General features: G+C 48.8%; 1 protein-coding gene across 1 annotated transcript; it reads left to right on the top strand.

Annotated features, from left to right (window-relative positions):
- The first annotated feature begins 4,822 nt into the window (after positions 1–4,822).
- On the top strand, positions 4,823–21,471 carry LOC131215493 (uncharacterized). Its single transcript, XM_058209883.1, has 14 exons — positions 4,823–4,854; positions 4,977–5,122; positions 5,162–7,617; positions 7,707–8,049; positions 8,116–8,793; positions 10,481–12,605; positions 12,642–15,136; positions 15,955–16,436; positions 17,094–17,405; positions 17,494–17,727; positions 17,823–19,310; positions 19,387–19,671; positions 19,763–19,874; positions 21,287–21,471. Exons 1-14 carry the CDS (start codon positions 4,823–4,825, stop codon positions 21,469–21,471), a joined length of 11,373 nt encoding a protein of 3,790 aa, XP_058065866.1.
- The last annotated feature ends 2,594 nt before the right edge of the window (positions 21,472–24,065 follow it).

The raw sequence follows: 24,065 nt of genomic DNA, 5'->3' as shown, positions 1-24,065 counted from the left end.
AAAATAAAAGTTCAAGCATCGAAAAATTTTCAGCCGTTTTTGTTTTATAACCAAATGAAAAAGTGCACGCGTTTTTGACCACCCTGTACATTAGGTTGGTTAAAAAGAATCCATATTTTTGTGTGAATTTAAAATCTTTGTTTAGGCCATCCCTTGGAGGATATTCTGTGCAAATTGGTGGTGCTTCCGACGAAACGTTTCACAACGTACAACACTATGCCAGATGAAATCCCGTCAGTATCTCAACTGACAATAATAAGTAACAATAACTAATAATAAGTGGTGATAATAATAATAAATCAACCATCAATATTCAAACAAAAATACAAAGACTCTAATAATAAACAAACAATTTGATACAATTTGTCTGCACCATTTGATGGACAGAGATTTTGGCCGTTTCCAGAGCGCGATGCATGGTGTTCCACGTTCAGCAGGTCTGCGATCCAGCAAGCGATCAAGCGACTGGCGGCGGGAGCTGAAGGGTGCGAGAAGTGCTTGGCTTGGAAACCCTCGAGAATAGGCTAATGCTCCCGGTAGAAAGAGAAACGGCGAGATGACGACGACACAACACAACAAAACGGCCGTGTACACCACTACACAACAAGTTGCCGCCGTTGGTTCGGGTTCGTTGGGTTGTCGATCGGGTTCGGCGCTTGTATGTGATATTACCTGTCGGAGCGGAAGGCAACGGTGTGACACGTTTATACAATTTTCCCGAGAAAGTAGCGGGGCCACGGAGAGATCGGGATCGGAGAGATCAGTAGCAAAACTCAGCAGAAGCAGGCGCAACGAGTGATCGGTGATCCTCTGGCCAAAACGACGCCAGCTTTAGCTCTGTGTGTGCCAATTTGTGTAAGCGTTTTGCAAATACCAGCGGAGGCTGTGTCCGGCCGTGCGGTGCCTTTTAGTGGCGGCACACCCAGAGCACCGGAGATCGATGATCGGTGGTCGAATCATCGGAACGCGTTCTGTGACAAAGTGACCGTGCTGGTTCGTGCGTTCCCGGATCCGCCGTCAGTGAGTGGTGTTACGCTGGCGGCCAGAAACAAGTTTTAAAGCTCCCGCCTCCGGTTTCCCACCAACAAAAGGGATGCGATGCGCGTGAGAGAAAGAGAGAGCATGTGTGTGTCGCGCAAAGCAAAGCAATTTTCTTGTAACATATAGATACCTCTGTATGTAAAAGGGAGCGACATGTAAAAATATGCATTGGCACCGAGAAAACGTTCCTTTCCCGTGTTCCCGTGATCGTTGGGCACCGTGAATGTGTGTGGCAGCAAAGGGGTGTGTGCGAGGCCATTCTGTGCGGACGGTGAATGATCGTACGGTGAGAGGAAAATATCGGAATTAGACGACGGAGCGAGGAGTGTCCCGAGTTTCCGAGCGTCGCTGGAGCCTTGAAGCATAGAGCGACGCAAAGCATAGCGTCATCGTACGCAAGGAATGTTGACTTCGTGAGCCCCGGACAACGAGAAGAGGTAAGAGCGGGAGAAGCTTTCGTCCAACTGTTGTACAATGTATGGCTCCACAAGCGAGGGAGAGCGAGAGAGAGCTAGGAGGACGGAGAGAGAAGGGCGACTGACGAAGAAAGAGGATGACGAACGGTGGTAGAAAAGGAATAGAAGGAGAGAACGATCGTCGATCGTCTGTAGCGGGAAACCTCAGCGTGAAGGGTCCTCGGTAGGCGCAACGCGGAGAAGGACACTTTGAGACCTGTTGTTGATGTTGATCGAAATGGAAAACGTGCGCGAGAGCGAGATGGACTAACTCCGCCGCATAGCTGAAGCTGTTTTGCATACATTCTCGTTGGCCAAGTCATATGCATACGTAAAAAAAATAACTTAATAACAAGTGTGCAAATGGCCACTCTCCGCTCCTTGTGACGGCGGAACATAACGGTGGAGAGAGGGCAAAACCCGACGGCCGACTATTTGATGATGTGCGGTTTTTCTTTTGCTTCCCAGTCTTAATATGCGCGCGCCGTTCCTTGGCCCTCTCTTTTTCCGTCCACCTGTGAACCCCTTCTTGTCCGACCGACCGACCGCGTATCATCCAAGGGTGTTTGACATTGAGGTTGGGTTTGTTTATGCAAAGTACATAAAACTGAGGTGGGAAAGCAAAAAAGCCCAAAACTGTCCGTTCGTGCGCACCCCAAATACGTTGTTCCGTGTTCCCGGGAGCTATTATTGACGGCGCTGCGATACGAAAGGTAAGAAAACAAATATACGCCCGGCGACGCGGTTCGCATTTGCAATACGCTCTTCCCGCGAACCATTCCGCGCTGCATTCCTGACCGATGACTTGGCCGCAGACGGGGTGACCGATGCAAAAAGCCCCAAAACATGTTGCTGACGCCGTTCGCTGCTCCATGGTTTTACCTGGGATCGATTCAGGGTTAGTTCGTTTGTTTGAACGATCGTTTGGTATGAACGTGTTTGGTGGTGTATTAACGTGGAAAAATTCACTTAATCTCGTTTTTTTGAATCTCTTTTATTTGCTAACCGTTACTCATTTTCAACATTATTGGTCTTGTTGCTATGATTTAATTTTAAGTGTGACTAACGCATCTTGTAAACCGTTTTTTGCAAGTTGATGTCACACCATTGCTTCGACAATTTGAAGGAAGAAAATAATAACAATAGAAAACGACCATCGGAGTCCATCGAGAACAGGTCCGTTTGAAAGGCAAGCTTGAGATCATCTGAACATAGCTTGAAAGAGGCATAAAGTTGCTGGAATTTTATAATGGTTCAATCTCATCACAAGAATTGCCACAAAAACCTTAAACCCCGTTAATTCACTGAATCACATCGCCAATTGAAGGCCACGAAGGCATGACACCTATTTGCTAGAATCGTTTACCGCATTCATTTGATGGAAAGTCAAATGTTAAAATGTGCTTGAAACGGCAATTGGCACACAGAAACCACAATGCAAGAGTTCCAGTTAGCACTCGGAAGCAAATATCGGAAATAGAAAACAGCGCATCACTCGAACCACGTACGAACCATTGTAAAGAGTTGGTGTCATGTTTGTAATTCTCGTAGATCCCGTTTACGTCACACAGCACGATCTCTTCTGTGTTGCAACTCTAACCTCCCCATCGGTTGCCGCCAAGCTGAATAGGTTATCCGCCGCAAACGTTTGATGTGGCTTACTTTAGGCAGATTTAAAATGCTCCAAATTCACATTTCTACGACGAATGTAGAAGTGCGCGGAACGGAAAAGTGTGTCTTTATTTTTGAGCAAGCTTGGAACCACTTTGAACGTGTGTCCTTTACGCCATCTGTTTCCATTTCCACACAGCAGTTGCGCAGAAAGGAACGCACCGGGCCAACGGCGGAAGCCTTGGCATTTTCCGAGGGGAGCGCGCTTGTTTGCTTCGAAAAACCGACTGTACGCCAACGACATTTCGAAGCATTTATTGACAAGGACGAGGGCACACCTGCTCCTCCTGGTCGCGGCCGAGCGTGTCACAGAAAATACGGTTCGCCTCACGGTAGAGTAGTTTTTGTCGTGTGTGACGCCGAGCGCTGCTTTCTCTGTGTGCGTTCGTTGGAGAGTGTTCGCAGGAAGGATTCAACGGAAAATCTGAGTGCAGTTCGTGGTGGTGGTGGGGTTCATTGCGATTTTCCTTCCCACAGAGTGCCCCACCAGAGTGTTCTCGCGTGGTGGGGTGTCAGTTTTACCGTTGCTACCAAGCCTGCCGCACCATTGCCATTTTCTCGCGTAGCATCACGCGACAACCGTTTGAAGGGAAACTATCATAAATCACATCACCCGGGTCGCGGGCACGATTTCCAAACAGGGAGACGGGTGGCGCAGCACCTTACACCACGTCGGGGCGTCCCCGCAATTGTCGATCGGTTTAATGTGTTGTTTATCTCTCACCGTTTGTACGTCAATTTCCATCGCAGTAGCTGCTGGGCTGCCATTAGAGCCCCTTTTTTGCAGTGGGAAGTGGGAAAAATCTCCGTAATTAGTATCGATTACAGTGCAGTGAAAGTTTTCGTCGCCATCAATCCTGTGGTTATAACACGACGCGAGTGAGAGAGAGAGAGAGCGGGCGCGAATACGAGAAAGAGAAAGCGTACTTTCTGGCGATTTATGTGATTTGCAAAAGAATGTCCACTTTTCTTACGCTGCGGCGGTCCAACAACAACACCGGAGCAAATCCTCGAATCGTGTTCATTCATTCGGGTCACGCTTTTAAAGTACATATATGCTGAGTAGCCCAGCGGTCCCCCGGCGGAGACGGTTGCTGGAAAAGTGTTAAAATGGGTCACCGAATTAGTCGCCGTACGTCAGTTGAAACGATCACCGGTGGGGGTGGTGTGGTGCGTGATGTGTAGGTGAGCAGGCGAAAACGGCGGCGCAGCATCAGCAATATCCTCATCAGCATCATCATCATCATCATCATCATCGTCGTCAGCGGTCCATCAGCGCGTCGTCATCCCGGGAAATGTTCGAAAACGCATTTGCGCGTGTGAGGCGGAATGTCTAATTAACAAACGTGACCGAATGCGAATCACGCGGTGATGGAGTTCTTCTTAAGGACACCCGCAGGATATCCGTGTGATTGTGGGTGTGTAAATGAAAATTACTAACTGGACACGGCCGCTTGGGAATACTACTACCGGGCGCGATGCGTGAGTGTATGTGCGTGCGCGAGAAAGGCCCCGAACGGCGAAATCCGTGAATGAAAATCACAAACATTGAGCAATTACGGCTGGACGCAATTGGATGTCAATTTATAAAAAAAAAGCATGTATAAGGTCTAGGGTTTGGCTCGTTACATAGGAAAAGTAGAACAAAACGAAACATGTTTAGCTGTCTGTGGCAACTGTGGGATTGGTAAGGCTTGGGTCATTTGTGGGGTTATAAAAAAATATTCATTCTATTAGTTGCCTCAGTTTCGTCGCTCTGCCCGTAGTCAACGTTCGAACTTACAGTTTTGCACCCTTCTTTACTCGCAGGATTGATCCGCCCACTTTCACGACGATGGAAAGTAAAAAGCTACAGCAGCTGCAGCAAGCTAACTCGCACCTGGCACCGATGCCCCAGCTGAAGGCACCGGGTTTCCAGCAACCGCCACCCGGAGGCTATGATTATGGGACCGCTGGTGGGGGGAACACGTTGGCCGTCGGTCGGTTCGTGGGAGGCGGTGGCCCGGGAGGCTCGGGAACGGTGGCACCTCACCAGTATCAGGCGTACGCGAGCAACTTTGCCCAGCATCCCGCACTGCGGTCACCGTATTCCACCGGAAGCCCCAAATCGTCGCTGAGCGCCACGAGTGGCGCCATGTACGGTGCGACCGATGGTGGCGAACTGTCCTCGAACAGCGGTGGAGGAGCAGGCCAGTCCCATCTCCTTCACCCGCACTTTCATCCGCAACAGCAGCAGCAGCAGCAGTACCTTCAGCGGGTCAGTTCTCCCTCGAGTAGCGGCGAACGGGAGCGGTTGTACCAGACTGCTCCCCTGGTGCGCGGTGCTGCCCCCGTTGGCACGCCGCACTCGGTGACGAGCAGCAGCGGACCAGGCGGCGGTGCTGGTTCGATGTCGAAGCTGGAGCTACAGTTCCAACAGTTGCAGCGTGAAAAGATTCAACAACAGATCAAAACGGCCACCGAAGCGATTGCACATCAGCAGCAAACATTCGCGTTGCGCCAGCAACTGAATCCACCGGTGCCGAACTATCACCTGAAGCAGAACTTGCTGCAAAACCTGTCCCAACAGCACCAGCAACAAATCCAGCACCAACAGTCGCTACAGAAACACGTGCAGCAGCAGCAGGTGAAACAGTCCGCCCAAAAAGCGCAGCAATCGCAGCACCCTTTGAAACAGCAGCCCCCACAGCACCACCAACAGCAACGTTACCCTGGCAACAGCCAGAATCGCAACGTGCCGCCATCCAGTTTAAACCTCATGAACCATTGCCAGCCGGCCGGCAACGAGGGTGACAAGTTGATGCGTTCCCACGGTCCCACTTATCACGGCACTGCGGAAGAGGAATCGCTGTACCAGAAGAGCACCGGCGGCTTCTCGGGTGTCGTGTCACCGCTGGCCGGGGCCAACGGGGAGATAATCATCCAGCAAAACATTCCCGGCCAGGTGGTGAACCAAGCGTGTCAGACCCAGATAAGCTCGATCGTGATTGGTGGAGGCACCGCGCAACAGCAGCAGCATCAGCAAGGCCAGCTCCAGGTGAAATCGTCACCATCCGACACGCTCTCCTCCCCATCACACGATGCCATCGAGCGTAAGCGTAGTAGTGGCGGCGGAAGCGGCAGTGGCCAGCAGCACACGCTCAAGTCTCCCGTCACAAAGCGGCCAGCCAACGCACCCGTCGCCCTTTCGGGCTGGCTCTACAAGCAGGGTTCGGATGGGCTGAAAGTTTGGCGCCGCCGATGGTTCGTCCTGTCCGAGTACGTCCTGTACTACTACAAAAGCCCGGAGGAGGAGAAACTGCTCGGAACGGTGCTGTTACCTTCGTACCGAGTGTCGGCCTGCTTTCCCGAAGACAAAATCTACCGCAAGTTTGCGTTCAAGTGCGAGCACGCCAATATGCGTACGTTTGTGTTTGCGGCCGAAAACGGAGAGTCCATGAGCCAGTGGGTGCGCGCCCTCACTCTGGCCACGATGATGATGCAGGGCGTTGGTCCAGGGGTTGGTGGTAGCAGTGAGATGGAAACCGGCGCAAGTGCACTATCGAGTGACTCGTCCAGTGGAAACACCGGCGGCGGAGTTCAATCAGCCAGTTCCAGCGAGACGGCCAAGGTCGGACACGGGCAACCAACTGCTGGAGGTAGTGGCAGCAGTGGCAGCAGTGGTGGCCCAGGAAACAATAGTGACAGTATGTCTTTACCACAACCCCTGTACGCGAATGCGCCACCGAAACCGAGGCGTGTAAATGATGCCGGCTATTCTTCGCCCAGCCCTGATCATGCAATCATTCACGATCGGTATGAGCATATGATGCAACAACAGCAGCAGCAACAACAACAACCACAACAACAACAACAAAAACAACAACAACAACAACTACAACAACAACAACAACACATGCTTGCCTCGGCACAATTTCCACCAGGACATCCGTCGCGTATCGCACCAACGCTTCTCACAGCAAACGCCATTTATGGAGATCCGAAGCGCATCGAGCGTGATCTCTACATCCAGAAGCTTATCGAGCAGCAGCAGCAGCAGCAGCAGCAGCAGCAGCAGCAGCAGCAGCAACAACAATCGCAACTTAATGCCGGTAAACAACAATCAGCACAGCAGGGTGCTCTCGGAATGCATTCGTCCCCTTTGCATGGGCAAATCATGCGTGGCGGTAACAGTGGCCAGGGCACGAATCCATTCCTTTACTCGAACAGCGATCGTCGCACACCGGACACGTACGGACCACCGAATTCTGCCGTCGACCCGAAGCACATGTCGGACTACGAGGACATCTACAACTTGACCATGCTCTCGAAGTCACTGCCCGCGAATGGTGCACCGTTAGAGGCTGCTCCGGGTGGCGTCTACAAGCGGCCATCGAGTCCTCAGCGTTACACTGCCGCAGTCTTTCCACCGTACGTCTGTAACGCACCCTACAATGGCAACCAGTTTGAGGTAAATATTGATTACGAAGAGCCCTGTTGGGCTTTAGTTTTACACTTGCATTAATCCACTCCGTTTCCTCTTGCTTTGGTGGTGTCCAGAATGTAGCAATGACTCCCGAGCACCAGCAGCATAGTAGTGTGCACATGCGTTCCCGACCCGTACCGCCGAGCATACCGCGACCACATTCGGCCGATTTTCTAGACTACGAAGCTAGACATCCACTGAACCATGGCACCGGACGCAATCACGCCAACGACGAGCAACCGAATCCACACCGAACCCCGCGGCCCAAGTCCAGCCTCGACATCAACCGCACGCCCGATCACTACTACTACTCCGAGGCCAGCTATGCGGAAAAGATGCGCCTCCAGAGTGCATCCTATTTGCAGCGAGCGAACAAGAGTGCCGTTTCCCGAAAGCAACGATCCGACGACATGCAAGGTATCACGAGTCGTGTTGTTAGTCCACGTCTATCGCAACCGGGCTCATTATGGTTTGGTTTTGCAGGATTATTTACCGGAGGGGGAACGATGCCACGCGATGGGTTGTACCGGAGTGCGAGTGGGAAAATTTTTACGGCTCCCCAACAGCAACCTTCGACCGCTGACGAGTACCACCACCCGGCGGCGGAAGGGTCGCAGAGCATGCCGCGACCATCGACGACCGATCGCGGCGGTCGACCTTCGGTGCAGAGTCTCAAGAAACCAGCCAATGCCGTTCAACAGCAGCAGGAACAGTTTGCACGATCGGCCAGTGCTCGGTTGCCACGGAAGGAGGAAGATGCCTCGCTGCGTGATGGTGAGCGGAAGCGAGAGGAATCGATGAAACGGTTGCTGGAGTGGAAACAACGCATGCTACAGTCTCCGCTGACCAAAAAGATCACCAGCCAGCAGGCGGCTTCGATGGCTTCGGCCGAATCGCTGCTCGGGGACCGACGGCACGGCGGTGAGCTGTACGGTGTAAAGATCGACGGCAGCGACGGACTGTTGCGAGCGGAGTACTATGGAACTGCGGTACCATCTGCATACGACCGTCAGTCGATCGGAGATCTTTCGCGCATTGGCAGTAGCGCTGGTGGGGCCATAGTCGGTCACCATAATAGCTCGACCAACGTAACCCAAGGCGGGTACGGCAGTGAGATGAAACTGAATGGTGACTACAACAGCTACTCGTCGGATGATGAAGGTAGGTGTAGCAAAGGCTCCTTTCTACCCTAGTCTATCTCTACCACCAAGCAAATCGCTCTGTCCACTCCCTTTCTTAAACGTTAACACTGAGTTTAGTTTAGTCCACTTACCCCACTGTGTACCCTGTTTTTCCAGTATTTCTTTGCGGTACCGTTTGTTGCGTGTTGTTTATGTTTCTTTACTTCTTCTCTTTTAGTGTAGTTATTATCCCGTTGCATCCTTCCTGTCGCGCTTTCGGTTCGCCCTTTCGCTTTCCTGGAGGCTTCTTGAACTAGCTAGCTTTACTTGTTAGAAACAAATCCGTCTCCGGTAGTCGTGTTTCTCCAAAAATTATGCATGCGTTTAATCGTTCATTAATCGAATTGGCCCTTGTGCTGAACTTATACATGAGAAACGCTTTGCGTTTGTTTAGCTCCAACTACTTAACGAACTGGTGAGAGCTACATTTTCCTACATTCTTCTGTTCGTATGCGGTCTTTTGTGCTTCTTTATCGGATTTCTTCATTTTATTTAACCTTTGGTGCCCAATTCTTTTACCGCTCACCTTCTCTCCTTAGTATGTTCTGGATTTGCTTAGTAAACTGTACTTCCAGCAATGTTGTCGTTGTGCTGTGATAGGCGCGCCCATCGGACGCGCATCGAATAGCGATCGATCGATTAGGTTGTTTCTATAGCTCTATTTTTTTTGTTGTTTTTATAAGCATATTATGTAAGTTGGACAGTGGAACTAGTTTGAAATGCTGACCAAATAGGCGTGTTGTTCTTGTACCTTTCTTACCCCACCGGCGGGTTGCGCACACTGCTGGGTGCGTTTTAGTCGAAGAAAAGTCTGCGTTGTGTTTTGTTGTGTGCTGTGGGCGCTACCCAGGTGTGTTGTATAAATTCAAGCATTGCCTCATCGTTGGATGTAATAAATTGAGCAAGTGTGAGACCTTCCTGCCAACGTAAAATCTTCGCGAACGGACGGACAGGTGCAAAAACCTCAAACGGTGTTCTGTTGCTGTCACACACAAACAAAGGCCCCTTCGTCTGTATCGGCACAATGAAGAGAGTCCAGTATTAAAAAGCAAATCCTGCATCTCTAGGACCGGTGAAATTGATATGAAAACAAACAAATGGCCAATCAATGGCCTCCGAGCGTGGATCCCATTTAGTGTAATTTAGACTACTACTTTCTATAATACTACCATTTTCCATTAAAACATACTACTACCCAAAAAACCTATTACCTCTCTAGTTCTTCTTACACTGCACATCCCGTTTGCTTTGCCTTCGAGTGGAGCAGATTGGGGGTAATCGAAACTTGGCGGGTTGGTAAACAATAATGCTTCCTGCATTATCTTTTAGTGTTATCAATAATATCAATTGTGGTCCTTTAAATCTTTTTAACCTCGGGTTGCGGTGACACACTAGTCTGTGGCTGTGAGGGGCTTTTACGTCGTAATGTGCAGGTTCTCGAAAGTGACTCAACTCTACTGACTCCTCTCTAGTCCCCTACTAGTAGTAGCAGTAGTGTTTGTCGGTTCGTTATCCGGACCCACTAAGCAACTTAACTTATACCATTCAAATGGCTGCGCCCGGTCCTTGGTGGCAATGGTTGCAGCAAGCGACCGAAAAACAAACACATGTTGACAACGCTCATCTCATACCCTGCCGTATGTATGTGTTTTCGTGTATTATATTAGATGGAAGAAATTTTGCGCCGGCAGGAAGGTCATCCCCACTCGTTAGTACCGCTTCCCACGGGGTAGCAGACGCACGACACACTCTAACACAACACCCCGTCCGTAAGGCCGCTGACGCGGGCCCAAACAGCACTGATAGGATGCACGCATTAACGCAAACCTACTCCGACATCGGTGGCGGTGATGATGGTGATGATGGGAGCATTAAAATGGTGTTAAAAAGAATGAGCGTGGAGGGCGGTAAGCAAGAGAATCTGGACGACACGTCCAGCGGCAGGCAGGCAGAAGTAGTAATGAGCAAGGACCAACCGGAGGAGGAGGCTCAGGAAGTCGAAGCAAAGGAAGAGGAACTGTATGAGGATAGTCTAGTGAACCACGCGAGTGGCAACGTGAGCCCCAATCTGAGCGTGGATGCCAATGTGTATGAAAATAGTTTTATCAAATCCCCAGCTGTGGGACGCAGGGTGGGAAGGGACGAAGAGAAGAAGGAACGGCGGCTACGGAAGGCCTCACCGGTTGATGGCAGTCGCGCGGAACACGACACTGTTGATAGCCATGTGAATAGTAGTCGAAAGGATAACACAAGTATTAATCACGGTAACCGTAGTAGTTTTAACGGTAATGGTAATGGCAACAGTGAAGACGGCAAACAGTGCACTTCCCAGGCGTGGGAAACGGCGTACGTACCGGTGTACAAGCAAATCATGTCGATGAGTTTGAAGGCACTGAGTGGTGGCGAAGTTGGTAGCTCTTCAGTCAGATCACCGCAATCGGCGAAAGCGGACGAAAAACTTTCGGATGAAAACACTGGAACCGTCTACGATGAGCCCAAGGGCTCTGGAAGTGATACGGCGAAGCACCATGGCGAAGAAGAGGAAGAGGATACGGATGGGGTTTTTGAGTACACGGATGAAGATCTTGACGAAGCGTTGCTACAAGCTGAACCGGAGCAGTCAGCGACAGCGGAAGCATCCGCGTGTGATGGTACGTTTCAGCGGCGGCAGTCGGGTGGCTGCACTGCTTCCGTCACTGAAGAGGAGCTCGACGATGATCTGACTTTGCAGATACTGGAAGGACACTACATGCCGATGACGCCGCGTAAAAGTCTCATTAGTGCCGCCAGCTTTACTACACTTTCGGCCGCGCGTAGTGCCCAGACCAACCAGGACACGAACGTTTCGGCGGGCGGCAAACTAAGACCCTGCGAAAGTTTAACGGCGATGGACATTCTCGACTCGATACAGAAGAGTGGCAACGAGATGCAAATGTGTAATGTTCACGATGAAAGCACCTACATAGAGATGACGAAGGGATCGTTGGGGAAGAGTGTGTTTGCCGAGGACGCACGAGGAACCACTTACGAGATGATCATGGTTCCACCGGTCACGACTGCCGGTTCGTGGGGCGGTATCGCTGGTTCCACTGCTGGAAGTGGACGGAAGGACGGTGATCTAATGGACCTTGAAGCGCATCGGACAACGGTAGACTCGGAGCCACTGTACATGGAGCTGTCCCAGCTACACAGTAGCAACAAATCGGGCGATGATCTTGGCGGATCGCCTTTGAGTGCCGGAGGTAACAAGCCGGACGAAACGCTGGGCTCGTCGAAGAAAACACCAATCACCGATGGCCATGGGGACAAAAGCGGAACCATGGGACGTACGAAACCGATCAAGGGTAGCTTTGGTGTTGGCAGTACTGGGAAAAAGAAAAAGAAAGATAAGAACTGGCCTGACATATTGATGCAGTCAAGCAAGAGTGACGACAGCGACACAGACTCGGACCGTGGTGATCGGATTGTTGAGGAGAAACGGAAGAAAAAATCTGGTGATGGTGCGGCAAAAGAACCGAAACCGGCGACCGGTTCACCAGCGGTACATACCACCGGTAAAACAGATGCCCGATCACGTTTCAGTCTGTCCGACACGTTCCGGCCTGCGTCATACTATCTGGGGGCCACTAGCGGAAGCGGAGCCTCGATCGGAGGACCGGGTGGGAGAAAGGATGGTGCAGGATTTGATACGTTGCTGGACAGTTCCGATAGTGAAATCATGTCACCACCACCGATACCCATCAGCTCGCTTCCGCTCGACGAAACCGATGGTGACGGTGGCATGGTGGCAGGGTTATTTGGTGGTCCAAGCAGAGGCGTAGACCCGAGTTTAAGAAGAATCACCGCGCACGGAATACGAGAGAAGTTTCGCTCGAATGAGGCGATCGATCTAATCAAGAACCATACCCAACCCGATAAACGCCAATCGGTGCAAAGTCTCGTGATCGGAAGTGCAGCCGCCGCAGTAGCGGCTGGTGCGCAGTTTATGGGCGGTTTGCAGTACTCGCGCAGGGAGAGCGGAAGCATTTCTTCCAACCGATCCAGTCTCCGCAGCGGCTCGCAAGGCATTTTAAGCGGTGGTGGAAATGGGTTCGCGCTAGCGAAGCAACCGGGCAAAGATTCGCCCTCAACCGTTCTCGATCGTTACGACGGGGTGTCGAATGCATCGTCCGAGTACGAGCTTCTCCGAGAGAGTGCCTTGAGGATGGACGGTTCCGGCGGTAGTGCTGTCGGTGGCGGACGTTTCGACAGCTCGTCGGTTCGCAGTTCGATCACGCTGTCGGAAACGAGCGGTTCCATCGAGTGGCGGAGTCGGTCGTGCATGGATGTGTCCGTGCGCAACAAGCGGCGTCCAATATCGGGTAGTTCGATCAACTGTCCAATCGAAATGGCCCTTGACAGCGGTTCCGGAGAGTTTTGTACCAGCACGGGCGGCATAGTCACCAATGTGCTCGAAACTCAATTCAATCGCTACATGAACGCTCCGGACGAGCTAATGACACTGTCGTCGAATGCATCACAAAACGGCCACGACAATAGCATTTACTATGAAAACGTCGCAATCATGGGACCGGTGCTGCATGCTCGCTCGGAATCTGGCCGCAGCGTGGAAAACTCACCGACGACCACCATTCTGAGTCCATTGAGAGAGAAGAATCTGTCGCTGCACGATGCGCGCTGTCAGTCCGAGTACCTCAGCACGGTGCCCGAGGGCCACAGCCTGGAGCTGGCCGCGGTAGACAATGCATCGCTCTCGTCTGCTATGGATCTTGACCAACGGAGCTCGTGTACGGTTCGTTTCGACTATGATCGTTCGCATCAGTCGAACCTAACGATCACTCCGACGGAGGCAACCATGCCGCAGCATAGCCGAAACAATAGCACACTGTCGTCGGAGTGTGCTCCTTACTACTACTCCGATTTACAGATGGCACGTTCCGAGGAAAATGATCCTCAGCCACCGAACCACAGTGTTCATCAACGAGGTGCGAGCAACGATCGCAGTTGCGGAAGCAACGCTAGTTCGCGAGCCACGTCCGCCGCTGCCCATCGGACGATGGCAGCGGGAGATACGCTCAACAACCAGCGGGATCCGGGAGTGCTGCGAAAACAAACGACGGGCATTTTTCACATTCACAATCCACTGAACACACTGAAGACGGCCAATCTGCTGCTGGATGCATCCGTCACAGAAAAGCACGCCGAGATTGATCGTAAAAACTTGTACGAATCCGATCGGATCGGGCAAAAAGATGTCAATAAAACGATCGCCGCTTCGTTAGCAACCGGTGGCTGTGGATCGACATCGACTTTGGGTCGACGGAGCAGCGCTTCGTCGAGTAATCGGCTTTCCACTGGCACGATCGCTGCGGAAGGGCGAGCGATGAGCGTAGTAGGCTGCAACGATGGCAGCACCAGCATCCTGCAACAGTTGTTGGTGTCCTCGGGAGCGATTTCCTCTGGCGATCAGCTGTGGGAGGAGGATCACCTGTGGCGTGACAACCTACGGCGGGTATCGCACATTCACGCCAAATCGATGGACAACCTCGATCACCTCGGTACGATTCGCTCGTCCACAGCAGCAGTAGCAGCATCGTCGGTGGTTCGGATGGCTAAAAAGGTCAATCAGCAGCAGCGTGATGGTTACGCTCCTAACGAATCCAGTGTGGCTGAAACAGACAACGGAACAACGGCTGCTGAGATGAAGAAACCGATGGTGAAAATAAACCGTCGAGATGTGACATATGTGAACGAAGGCAGCTCCAGCAAAACTGTATCCTTTTGCGCTTCCAGCAATGCCGGAGGAGAGCACTCGGGCAGTGTAGGGCACAAGCAAATGCTGCGACCTGCCATCGGTGCAGCCGCTAAAATAACAGGACCACCTCCAGGATTGCTTTGTTCAGATGAAAACGGTGGCCGTGCGCTTAACAACGACGAAATGGATGGAGACGACGTGTACGTGCAGTTGGCTAACGACGGCTCGTCCAGTTCACGGGCGATCATACGCGACGGTCGATGTTTGTCGAACAGTGGCCGCGAAACGGAGGATGTGTACGAGGTGCTACGTGACGAGATGAACCGGTACGACATCAATCGTGAAACCATCCGTCAGTGGGATCTAATGTCTAGCGGGTTGGTCAATAGTGGTAGTAGCACGGCAAGCAGCATTACCAGACCTCGCGAGGGAATTGGTGGTGGTAGCTCTGTCCCATCGGTTGACACGAACCTGCCGTACAGGAAAGTGTACCCTGCTACGGACAGTGCTAGCCAAACGGATGCTTCCGTATCAGGTTCAGTGTATACCAAGCACTCCGACAACCCTGGTACGTTTACCAAGCTGAGAGATGTTTCATTAAATAATCAGACTCGGATCAATACGTTACCGGTTGCCACTAGCTCGGGTCGCAATGATGGTGGCAAACTTAGAAACGATGATACTGAGAACGACAACGCGGGCACCGAAGACGGAAATTTGCGCCACGGACGAAATGAATCTTTGGCCACAAGATAGAACCATGTTCTCATGATATGCGTTCAGGAAGCACTGTGCTGGGACTACCTTTTTATATCATTGTCTTACCTGCTTTTTAAGCCGACTTGGCCACTTTTTTTAACAGCGCAAAAGGTAAAAGGTGATAACGTAGTAGAGCAGAGGTAAATAATTGACAGCATTTAGCCCGGTCATGATTCGTTGCCATGCCATTGCCGTGCATAGGTGATTACATCCCATAGCTGTGTAAGTAGTGCAAGAAAACCACGTTGAATCAGGGTAGGTTAGGTAAAATGCAATTGGTGCCAAATTGAGTCAGTGTCAATGACAGAACCGAATCGTTCTGGGCCTTTTTTGAGGAACATCTGTAGCATAATCATTTCAAGAGTATGTAAATATAATCTGTATACAAAACAAAGTAAAAGAAAATGTTTCCCAGCATTTGTACATGATTCGACCCACGTGTGTTCTGTGTGTAGCACGATCTTTAAGTAGAACGAAGAGGTTGTTTGACTTTTATCGTAAATGTTTGACTTTTATCGATCACCAAACTGAATCGATGAGCACAAATCTAATCGATGGTTCTCTTTTCTCTTGTGTTTTTTGCATCCGGTTTTTTTTTTGCTATTTCCGTTGTTTCTCTGCTTTAAGCTTCCATCTCGGTGCGCAACGTGTTCAACATTCCGAAGGTACCGCTCACCGTCAAACCGGACCCATCGGATCCGATTTATCAGGGCCTCGTCCAGCAGGGTAAGGGAACTCCGGTTGACGGTGGCTACTACGATGGCCTTTCGACAGCGTTACTGACTGCCGAGTACCTCCCAGACGACAGATATGTTCGGCCGGACATCAGCTTCGAGTCGACACACGATTTGTACACGCAAGCGCAACTGCAACGGGCCCAAGAGCTGAACCTGCAACAGCACTACCAACTGCAGGACATCGATCGAAGTCTGGCGACAATGCAGGACCAGCAGCTGGATGCGTCACCGCAAACACCGATTGGGATGCCTGTTGGTGATAGTAAATGGATGAGCAGCTCCAACGTACGAGGTGGAGCCCGCGATGATGGCGGAAGTTACCTGAATGATCCCCATAACGCTGGACCATCCAACAAACGACCGGAATTGAAGGTAAGCGCTTAGAGTTTCTGGCCTTAGAGGGGCCACCTATTTTTCTAGGAAAAACAACCGGATTCATTCGAAATCTCTGAGTTCCACTTCTATCGGTTCTACTCTGTTGGGTGTGAAATTATTGTGCTTGAAACTGATCATGATTGCGTTGTACAACGAATAATGAATATTCCACAGCCATTAGATGTTTCCGCCGGCGATCTGTTAAATCGGACGCATGAAGAATTGATACTTTTGTTGATTCAACTGCGACGACAAAACACTCAAACGGCTCGAGCGCTAGAGCAATGCTGCACAAACATTCACGAACTACAGGTTAATTGTTTTATCCTAAGTTTTTTAAGTGTTTTTTAACCTTTTGTGCTTCGGTTTACATCAATCTATTACTTTTACTGTGCTAACATTGTGCGAAACTACAATTTTTCTAACATTAAAAAGGATGAGCAATGCACTACATATTCCGATTCACAGGGTAAACGATAATAATACTTGGTGGCCGAGAGCACAGCCTAAAATTTAGTGTTGTCAGCTTTACTAACATGAGGAAAAAAGGTTTCCATCGGTCGGTGACGGGGAAAATATGTCGTTCAACGTTAGCTTCTGATACGTTTGGTCTGAATGTCGATTGTAATGTTTGTATCATTCCTCACCATCCAGAATCTTGCCCGCACCGCCGAAGGTGATCGAAAGGCAGACAGTTTAGTGAGACTGGAAACCCTGAAACAGCAGCTGATTGAATTGGAGAAGCAATATGAGAAGGAAAAACCCTTGATCAATCTGGTCGATAACATGGTTAAGCTCGGAAGCTTATACCGTGGGCCGACGCCCGGTGGTAAAAGCCAGCTTCAGTCACCCGAATCGGCCACACTGGATCGTCTGGAGTTCAACCAGCGTATGCAGGAACGCCGTTTGTTGCAGGAAGAGCAGCGTCAGTGGGATCGAACCAGCCCGAACCATGCGGAGTTGCAGGTAAGCTTCGAAGGTGGCTCTTAAAATAGAGAGGGAGCATCGTCCATGAGTGCTAATAATCTGTTCTTACGTACACCCGCTGTGTCAGTCAAAGGTTCAGCAGCTGTATCAAATCGATAAGTTGATGCAGGAGGAATCGGGAACGTTGCAGGCGTTGCAGCGAGATAAGGAAAATCTGGAGAAAGCGCTTGCCACTCTGAAAACGAGGATTTTGTGTCGTGAGGGAGGTGTACCAGTGGCAATGGATACTGCTCGACAACAGCAGCACACACTGGAACGAGAACTTTCGCGCGTTCATCAGCTGTTAGCGGCTAATTCAAAAGTAAGCTCTTACCATTTTTTTGTATCGCGTTTTGTTGTCGACAGCAGACTCAATGTTATCCTTTCCGTTACGATCTGTATTTGCTTCTTGTTTAGAAACTTGAGAAAACCGTCTCCACTAACGCTCGCCTCGAACAGGAACTGCTAGTTTTACGGCAAAAGCTGCAAGCTACGCGTGAGCATCGCTCGATGCACTCTGTGTACGACTCCGCGGCAACTGTCGATGGTAGTGGTCAGTATGTTACCGGTTCGGTGACGGCGGTCCTGGAGTCCGAGCTGAAGCGTGCCAAACTGCTCGTCGGAGATATGCAGCGTCAGCGGCAAGAACTAGGCCAAGCCGTTCGTCAACTAACTTCGTACGGCGATCTGAACACACCTGCGGCGGATCGTTCGCAGGCCGACGAAAAGCATCACCACGAACAACAGATGCGTGAGGATCAGTCCTCGAAATCGAAGCATAAACGCAGCTACTCTTCCTCTTGGGTCGAAACCGACCTCGATTATGCAATCAGCAAGGATGGTAACCACAGCCGCACCTTGTCGTCGTCGAACTCGAGTGTGCTGACGATCGATGATGAGATGCAAAGCCTGTTCCTACCCAATACGGCGGCACACACCAAAACCACCGACGGTGGGGACGCTTCAATGGATGAACTGTACGGTGGCACGGGTGGGGCCTACAGCTATGGGGTGAACGCAGCGGACAAGCAGGAAATAAAAACGGTCCGCATAGTGAAACGTGAATCCGAGCGGCGAATGCGCGACAAAGAGAAGAACGATCGGAACCTGGCGCTAAGTTTGGATCAGGTGCTCGAAGAAGAGGCACAGTTGATGGAAGACTATCAGCGCTCCAAATCGCTGCCTCGCGGCTACGAAACGCATGAAATGTACGTACAGAACCATGACCCCCGTGTCGTCGCTGGTGGCGCTTCATCCATGGATGGAAGTAGTCTTATGAACGATTTCTACAGCAGTGTCGTGGCGTCGGCGAACGGTAACAGCTATCCCGTGTCACTGATCGATCGCCAGGCGGATCTGTACACGGGTCACTTTGAGCCAACGTTGCAGTCGAAATATAGCATCAATGGTGGACCCGAAGCAGTAGATGAATCGCCTTCCTTAGCATCGAGTAGATACCACTATCAGCCACAGCAACCGACTCAGCAACAGCATTATGCGACTGCATCGAACGAAATGCCAACAGCGCTAGGCTTGAAGCTTAAAACGGAATCTATTCAAAGCCTAACGAACGCAGGTGCCGAACACGGGCCCGTGTTTCAAAGTGAGGCCGCCAAACAGATCATCAACGAGATGGCCACGGGAGGCCCTACGGCGGGTGTAGAGACTGTCGGCAGTGATTCGGGAAGTAGCAGCGGCGAGGCAAAGAGAGGAAGCAGTACCTCCAACACCGCACAGATACAGCAGGAACAGCAGCTGCAGGCATTGCAAAGGCAGCGTGCTGAAAGTCAGAACCGCCAACGGCGGGCAGTACCGAAGGACAAACGTCGTCATCACACCGCTCCCCATCACGTGAACGCGAAATCGATAGAGCTGATGCACAGCGAAAACGATATGAACAAAAATGTACGTATATCCTGTCGCGTAGCGTAATCTTCGACAGGGAAATCTCATTTCATCTCCCTTTCCTACACTCTTGCAGAATGTCAATTGGCGTGCTAGAGATGACGTCGATCTCGAGGTGACCATACGTCCACGCTCGAATGCCCCTGATGTAGTGCGATCGGCACTGGGGCCACGGGAGAAGATATCCGAGCACACGATCGATAAGCTGCTGGCAGCGCCGAGCAAAATTCTTATCCCAGAACGCTACGTTCCCGAGCAGACGCCCGAGTTGTCCCCGGAGGAGAAGAAACGACGCCAGGAGAAGGTGGAAGCGATCAAAAAGATGCTGTCCGACACACCGATCGGTGGAGCTGGAGCAAACGTAAGTTCACGAACGTTTCCTTTAATTTTTCTCATTGTTGTGAGGTTTGGTTAAACTGTCTCTCCATATTTGCGGATGCTCTGCGGTGTAGGAATCTGGCCCAAACACGGAACAGAATGCGGAAAAGAAACAGCGCGAACATCTCATCCAATTGAATCAGATCCTTGCTCAACAGGTTATGCAGATGAGTAAAATAGTTGCAGGTGAGCTCGGGCGGCTTGTGTTTTTGTTTGTTTGATAGTACCGGGGAATGCAGTGTGACCATGTTTGCCTATGGTTCTCAGCATATTCCCTGGCTACTACTAGAGTAGACCCTGTCATTGATATTAATGTAGTTGTACTAGACAGTTTCTCAGTGTGTAATAAGTAAATGATAACATAATATTGCACAAATTCAATTTCACACTTGTGTTGCTTCCTGTGCCTTATTATTAAAGACTTTTATCAATATTTAAGTTGAAACATTTTCATTTTTTAACCTATATGCCTATACAAAACTAAATGTTTTATTGAAATGTTCAAACTCAGTACAAACAATCGAATGTCGCAGCGTAAATTGATCATTAGCCTTTGAACGTAAGCTTGCATTCTTATAATTTGTTCTAGCTGTTCTAGTTCCTATGTTATTCGTGCATCCTTTACAACTATGCATTATGTTTTTTGAGTTTTTTTTGTTTGTTTTTGTTTATTTTAGGCAATCCCAGTCATCATTCAGCAACTAATGCACAAAAGTAGATAGAGCTGCTTGTTCTTGCATTGCCTTTGTTGGGCGTGTTAATGTTTAAGTGTGTTAAGCAAACGTGTGCGCACTGATCTGTTTCGTTCTGAACGTAATGCACCGGATCCTTCCGAATGCACCGTGATCGTTGATATAGTTTGTGTGCGAACGCTTTCACCAACATCACCATTCGTCGTTACAATGAATACTATTAGGCATCAAGTACTTCGTCCCATATGATTCTCTCATATCTATGCCACTGAAGAAACACTTTTAATCCATTTCCTGCCAACACACACAAATCGTTTCCGTTCTACAATAATCTAAAACACATTCATGAAGAGGATCAAAAGCTGGCCAACTTTACTTCCACCGACGAGCGTGCAGGTTTGTATCGTTTCTTTGGATCAAATGAAATAAAAACATGTTAAGGGACCTCTGTTAACAGACAGTGGATATGAAAATAGATAAAAACCTTTGATGGTTTGTATCTTTTCTACCATTTGATGAATAGTAAATGTTCATCAAATTGGCAAGAAAATCAATTCAAAATGTAAGGGTGTTGTGTGTAACGTGTGGCTGCCTTATGTGCCTGCGATACGAGTTTCTAAAATCATTCATAAATCATACAATGACACGAACACAATCATCTCATGCAGAGCTTTTGGGACTAACAGATGATTAGTCCCAGGCACGGCATAATCATAGAGCGGTGTCATAACTTTCCTAAAATGATATTGCATGTCGTTCATTACGGTTCTCTTTGTTAAGAAATTGGCAAGTTTTTTCCAAGCATGTGGACGCGTCATTCTCAGCCAACTTTTCATGATTGCTTCGCATCTGAAGTTCCGTTTCCATTGTTCTTTTCTTTTCTGTTTGATGAAAAAAAATGTTCAGAAAATTCGTCAGCGGTACTTCCGTCGAAGATAAAGCGGAAGAGCAATGCTTACAACAGCACGATCAGCAACAGCAAATCGGCCGAGGAAAAGGATCACTACGAATCTGATCTGGAAGACTATGATACCGACTCTCCGGCGGAACCACTCCCTCTGTATCAGCAGCGTGATAATTACTTCACTTAAGAATCGCAACATTCGGGCCGTTAGATGCTCCGGTGAACGAAAACGAGTATCAGTTGACTTTCCGTCCGTGTCTTCGAAATCTTTCCAACCGGAGCTGTAACACTCAGCGCATCGCATCTCTCAACCAACAGATTACTGGCGAAAGAGCTTTTAGCTTCATGAAGCGACCGTGTAGCGTGTAATTGCGAGTGTACATTAGAAAAACTCGTAACTCGTTCTTCCAGGCACTCACACACCATCAATGTGCCATTTACTGCCAATAGCAAGCTCATTGATTAGATAGAAACTATTTATACAAATGTTTTTCTTCAGTTTGGCACCATAAACATTGCAACAGGATTTGTCTGCCAGCGACGAACAGTATTTCAGTTTTATGAGCAGATGTAAAATAAGGATGATTCTTCATAATTTTTCTTGAAGAAATCATTTTTAGCCTTTCGTTCTGTGTTCAACATCCCATGTCTAGTGATGCAAATGTAAGTTCCTTGCAGCCGTTGCGTTGGTGCAAATTGATACTGTTGCTAGAAAAGAATTTGTTCTTGGGTACTACATTTTCCAAAGGTGCTACTAATTAGTGGCTCTGAAACCACAATTCTACAGCATTATTCTGTTTCATTCGGCCGGGCTTTTATCGAAAGATGTTAGAATCAAAACCTGTTTTCACCCTGTTTCATTAACAAAAACCTGTTTTGAAACATTGACATGAGGTGCTCGTAACGTGAACTTGAACCTGAGGCGTTTCTGCCAAACTAGCATCGAGATGATAGTCCAACTCGTTTTTATACACAAACATAGATTTTGTAAAAAATACCAAAACGTTACCACAAACGTTCTCTTCGGCAGCTTGCTAATTTCGCCATCTACTGCTGCTGCGTGTACTGAGCGTACGGGCAATCATTCGTTCATACTGCCATCAGACGGTTTCCTATCTAATCAAGAGACGCTTTGCAGCGAACAACAACCCCTTCCTGGATAGCAACGACCAATCCCACATTGGTTAGAATATTAGATTTATATCGCGTATTCAAGGAAAATTAAAAAAAAAAACGAAATATATCATAAAGGGAAGGTTAGGTTTACGCGCTTGTCCGAACTTTACGCATTGGTTCCAAAACTGTTCATCGACGTAGCTCATGTTGCTGCATTCTGTTTTATCTTTTGACTAACTTTTATCTAACTAAAATTAAAATTGAAGTTCTTCTACTTTCCGTGAAACAGGTTACAATTCTGTTAACAATTTTTTTTCGTTTGTTAAGATTTTTAAACGACTAAGGTCAGGAGAAACAGTTAGGGTTCAACAGTACATAGATGACGATGATGAGATAATGGAGGTGACTATATACTACAACATTCGTACTGACAACACTTTACCTGCCGAAGTACGACTTATACTATTGCAGCAAACTTATAGTATCAATAATATAAAATAAACAGTAAAGTATTATATATATCCCGTAGATCACAGAACTTTCCAGAGCTTCTACAACAGCAATTAAACGCTCGGTGTGGCATGGGCACCGCACTAACCACGCTGATTGAGAATAGATTCATCACAAATTGAACCATCATATCATTACAATTGGCTTCTGTCGCCGGCTAAACGAACGAATGAGCGATAAACGAATGATTTGAATTAAAAAAGTATTCAGCTTGCGTCATATCATCGGAACAATTCATTCATCATTCGCTCAGATAGCGTGTAGTTAATCGAACATAGCAGGTCATGCATGTATCCTAGTAAACCGAGAAGGCCTCGTATTTGCTCAAACGACGAAAAAAGACGATAAACTCTTACCATTTAAATTTAAACACAGATAAACTGTTGTCAATTATGAATTATTGAGATTTGCACCAAAAGCTTGTCGACGTAGTTTCTGCTGTGATTGAATTTTCGTTGACAGGGAAAAATGGGACAAAAATCATGTGGAGAGAGACGTAGAAAGTAGAGTAAGGAAGATAAACTACTGCATACAAGTAATTCACACCTCTTGGCAGCCATATGACCGCTCGCAATTTGAATCTAGAATTGATAAATCCAACTAAATTCCACAAAATCTATAGACTTATCGTAAATGCATCAACCAATCGTAGGCACAGCACAACATACTCGATTTTGACCAGCCGAACTACTACGGACAACGTACTCTAATAATGTTTTACCATTCTTCTCATTATTTGCTCAGTCAATTTAAGGAACTATTCGCGCAAAAAACCCATACTCTCTACAGGGTTTAGTATTTAGAACGACGTTGGGTGGAAAAACAGTTTCAAAACCAGTGTTGATCTTCAGAGTGAAGTTTGTGCAGCTTTTTCTTTGGAGCTCAATACGATCACCAACAATTTGAAGTTGTTAACCGACCGATCGTTTGAGGTTTAGTTTATACCTACCGACAAATTGTACATTGATTTATATAATTATACTATTATTGGTTAATTTCGTGCTTATACCGATTGCCAACGCGACCGTTGCCATAATCCGTAGTGAAAGAAAGGCTTTGAGGAATGAAAACATGTTTGTGGGTGTAAAGTAAGCGGCAGTGCGCAGTGCTCCCGGAAATGTTAGGTCAATATTTTAAACCCTTCCGTACAAACAA

This window comes from Anopheles bellator, chromosome 1 (assembly GCF_943735745.2).
Source record: "Anopheles bellator chromosome 1, idAnoBellAS_SP24_06.2, whole genome shotgun sequence".
NCBI lineage: Eukaryota > Metazoa > Arthropoda > Insecta > Diptera > Culicidae > Anopheles > Anopheles bellator.
The sequence above is the reverse complement of the archived record's forward strand: the minus strand, read 5'-3'. Positions and strand labels throughout refer to the sequence as shown.

Coding starts and splice junctions, on each gene's coding strand:
- LOC131215493 (XM_058209883.1), top strand. CDS start 4,823: ATGTTTAGCTGTCTGTGGCAACTGTGGGATTG. Junction 4,855..4,976: donor CTGTGGCAACTGTGGGATTG/GTAAGGCTTGGG, acceptor CTTTACTCGCAG/GATTGATCCGCCCACTTTCA. Junction 8,794..10,480: donor CTACTCGTCGGATGATGAAG/GTAGGTGTAGCA, acceptor GTATTATATTAG/ATGGAAGAAATTTTGCGCCG.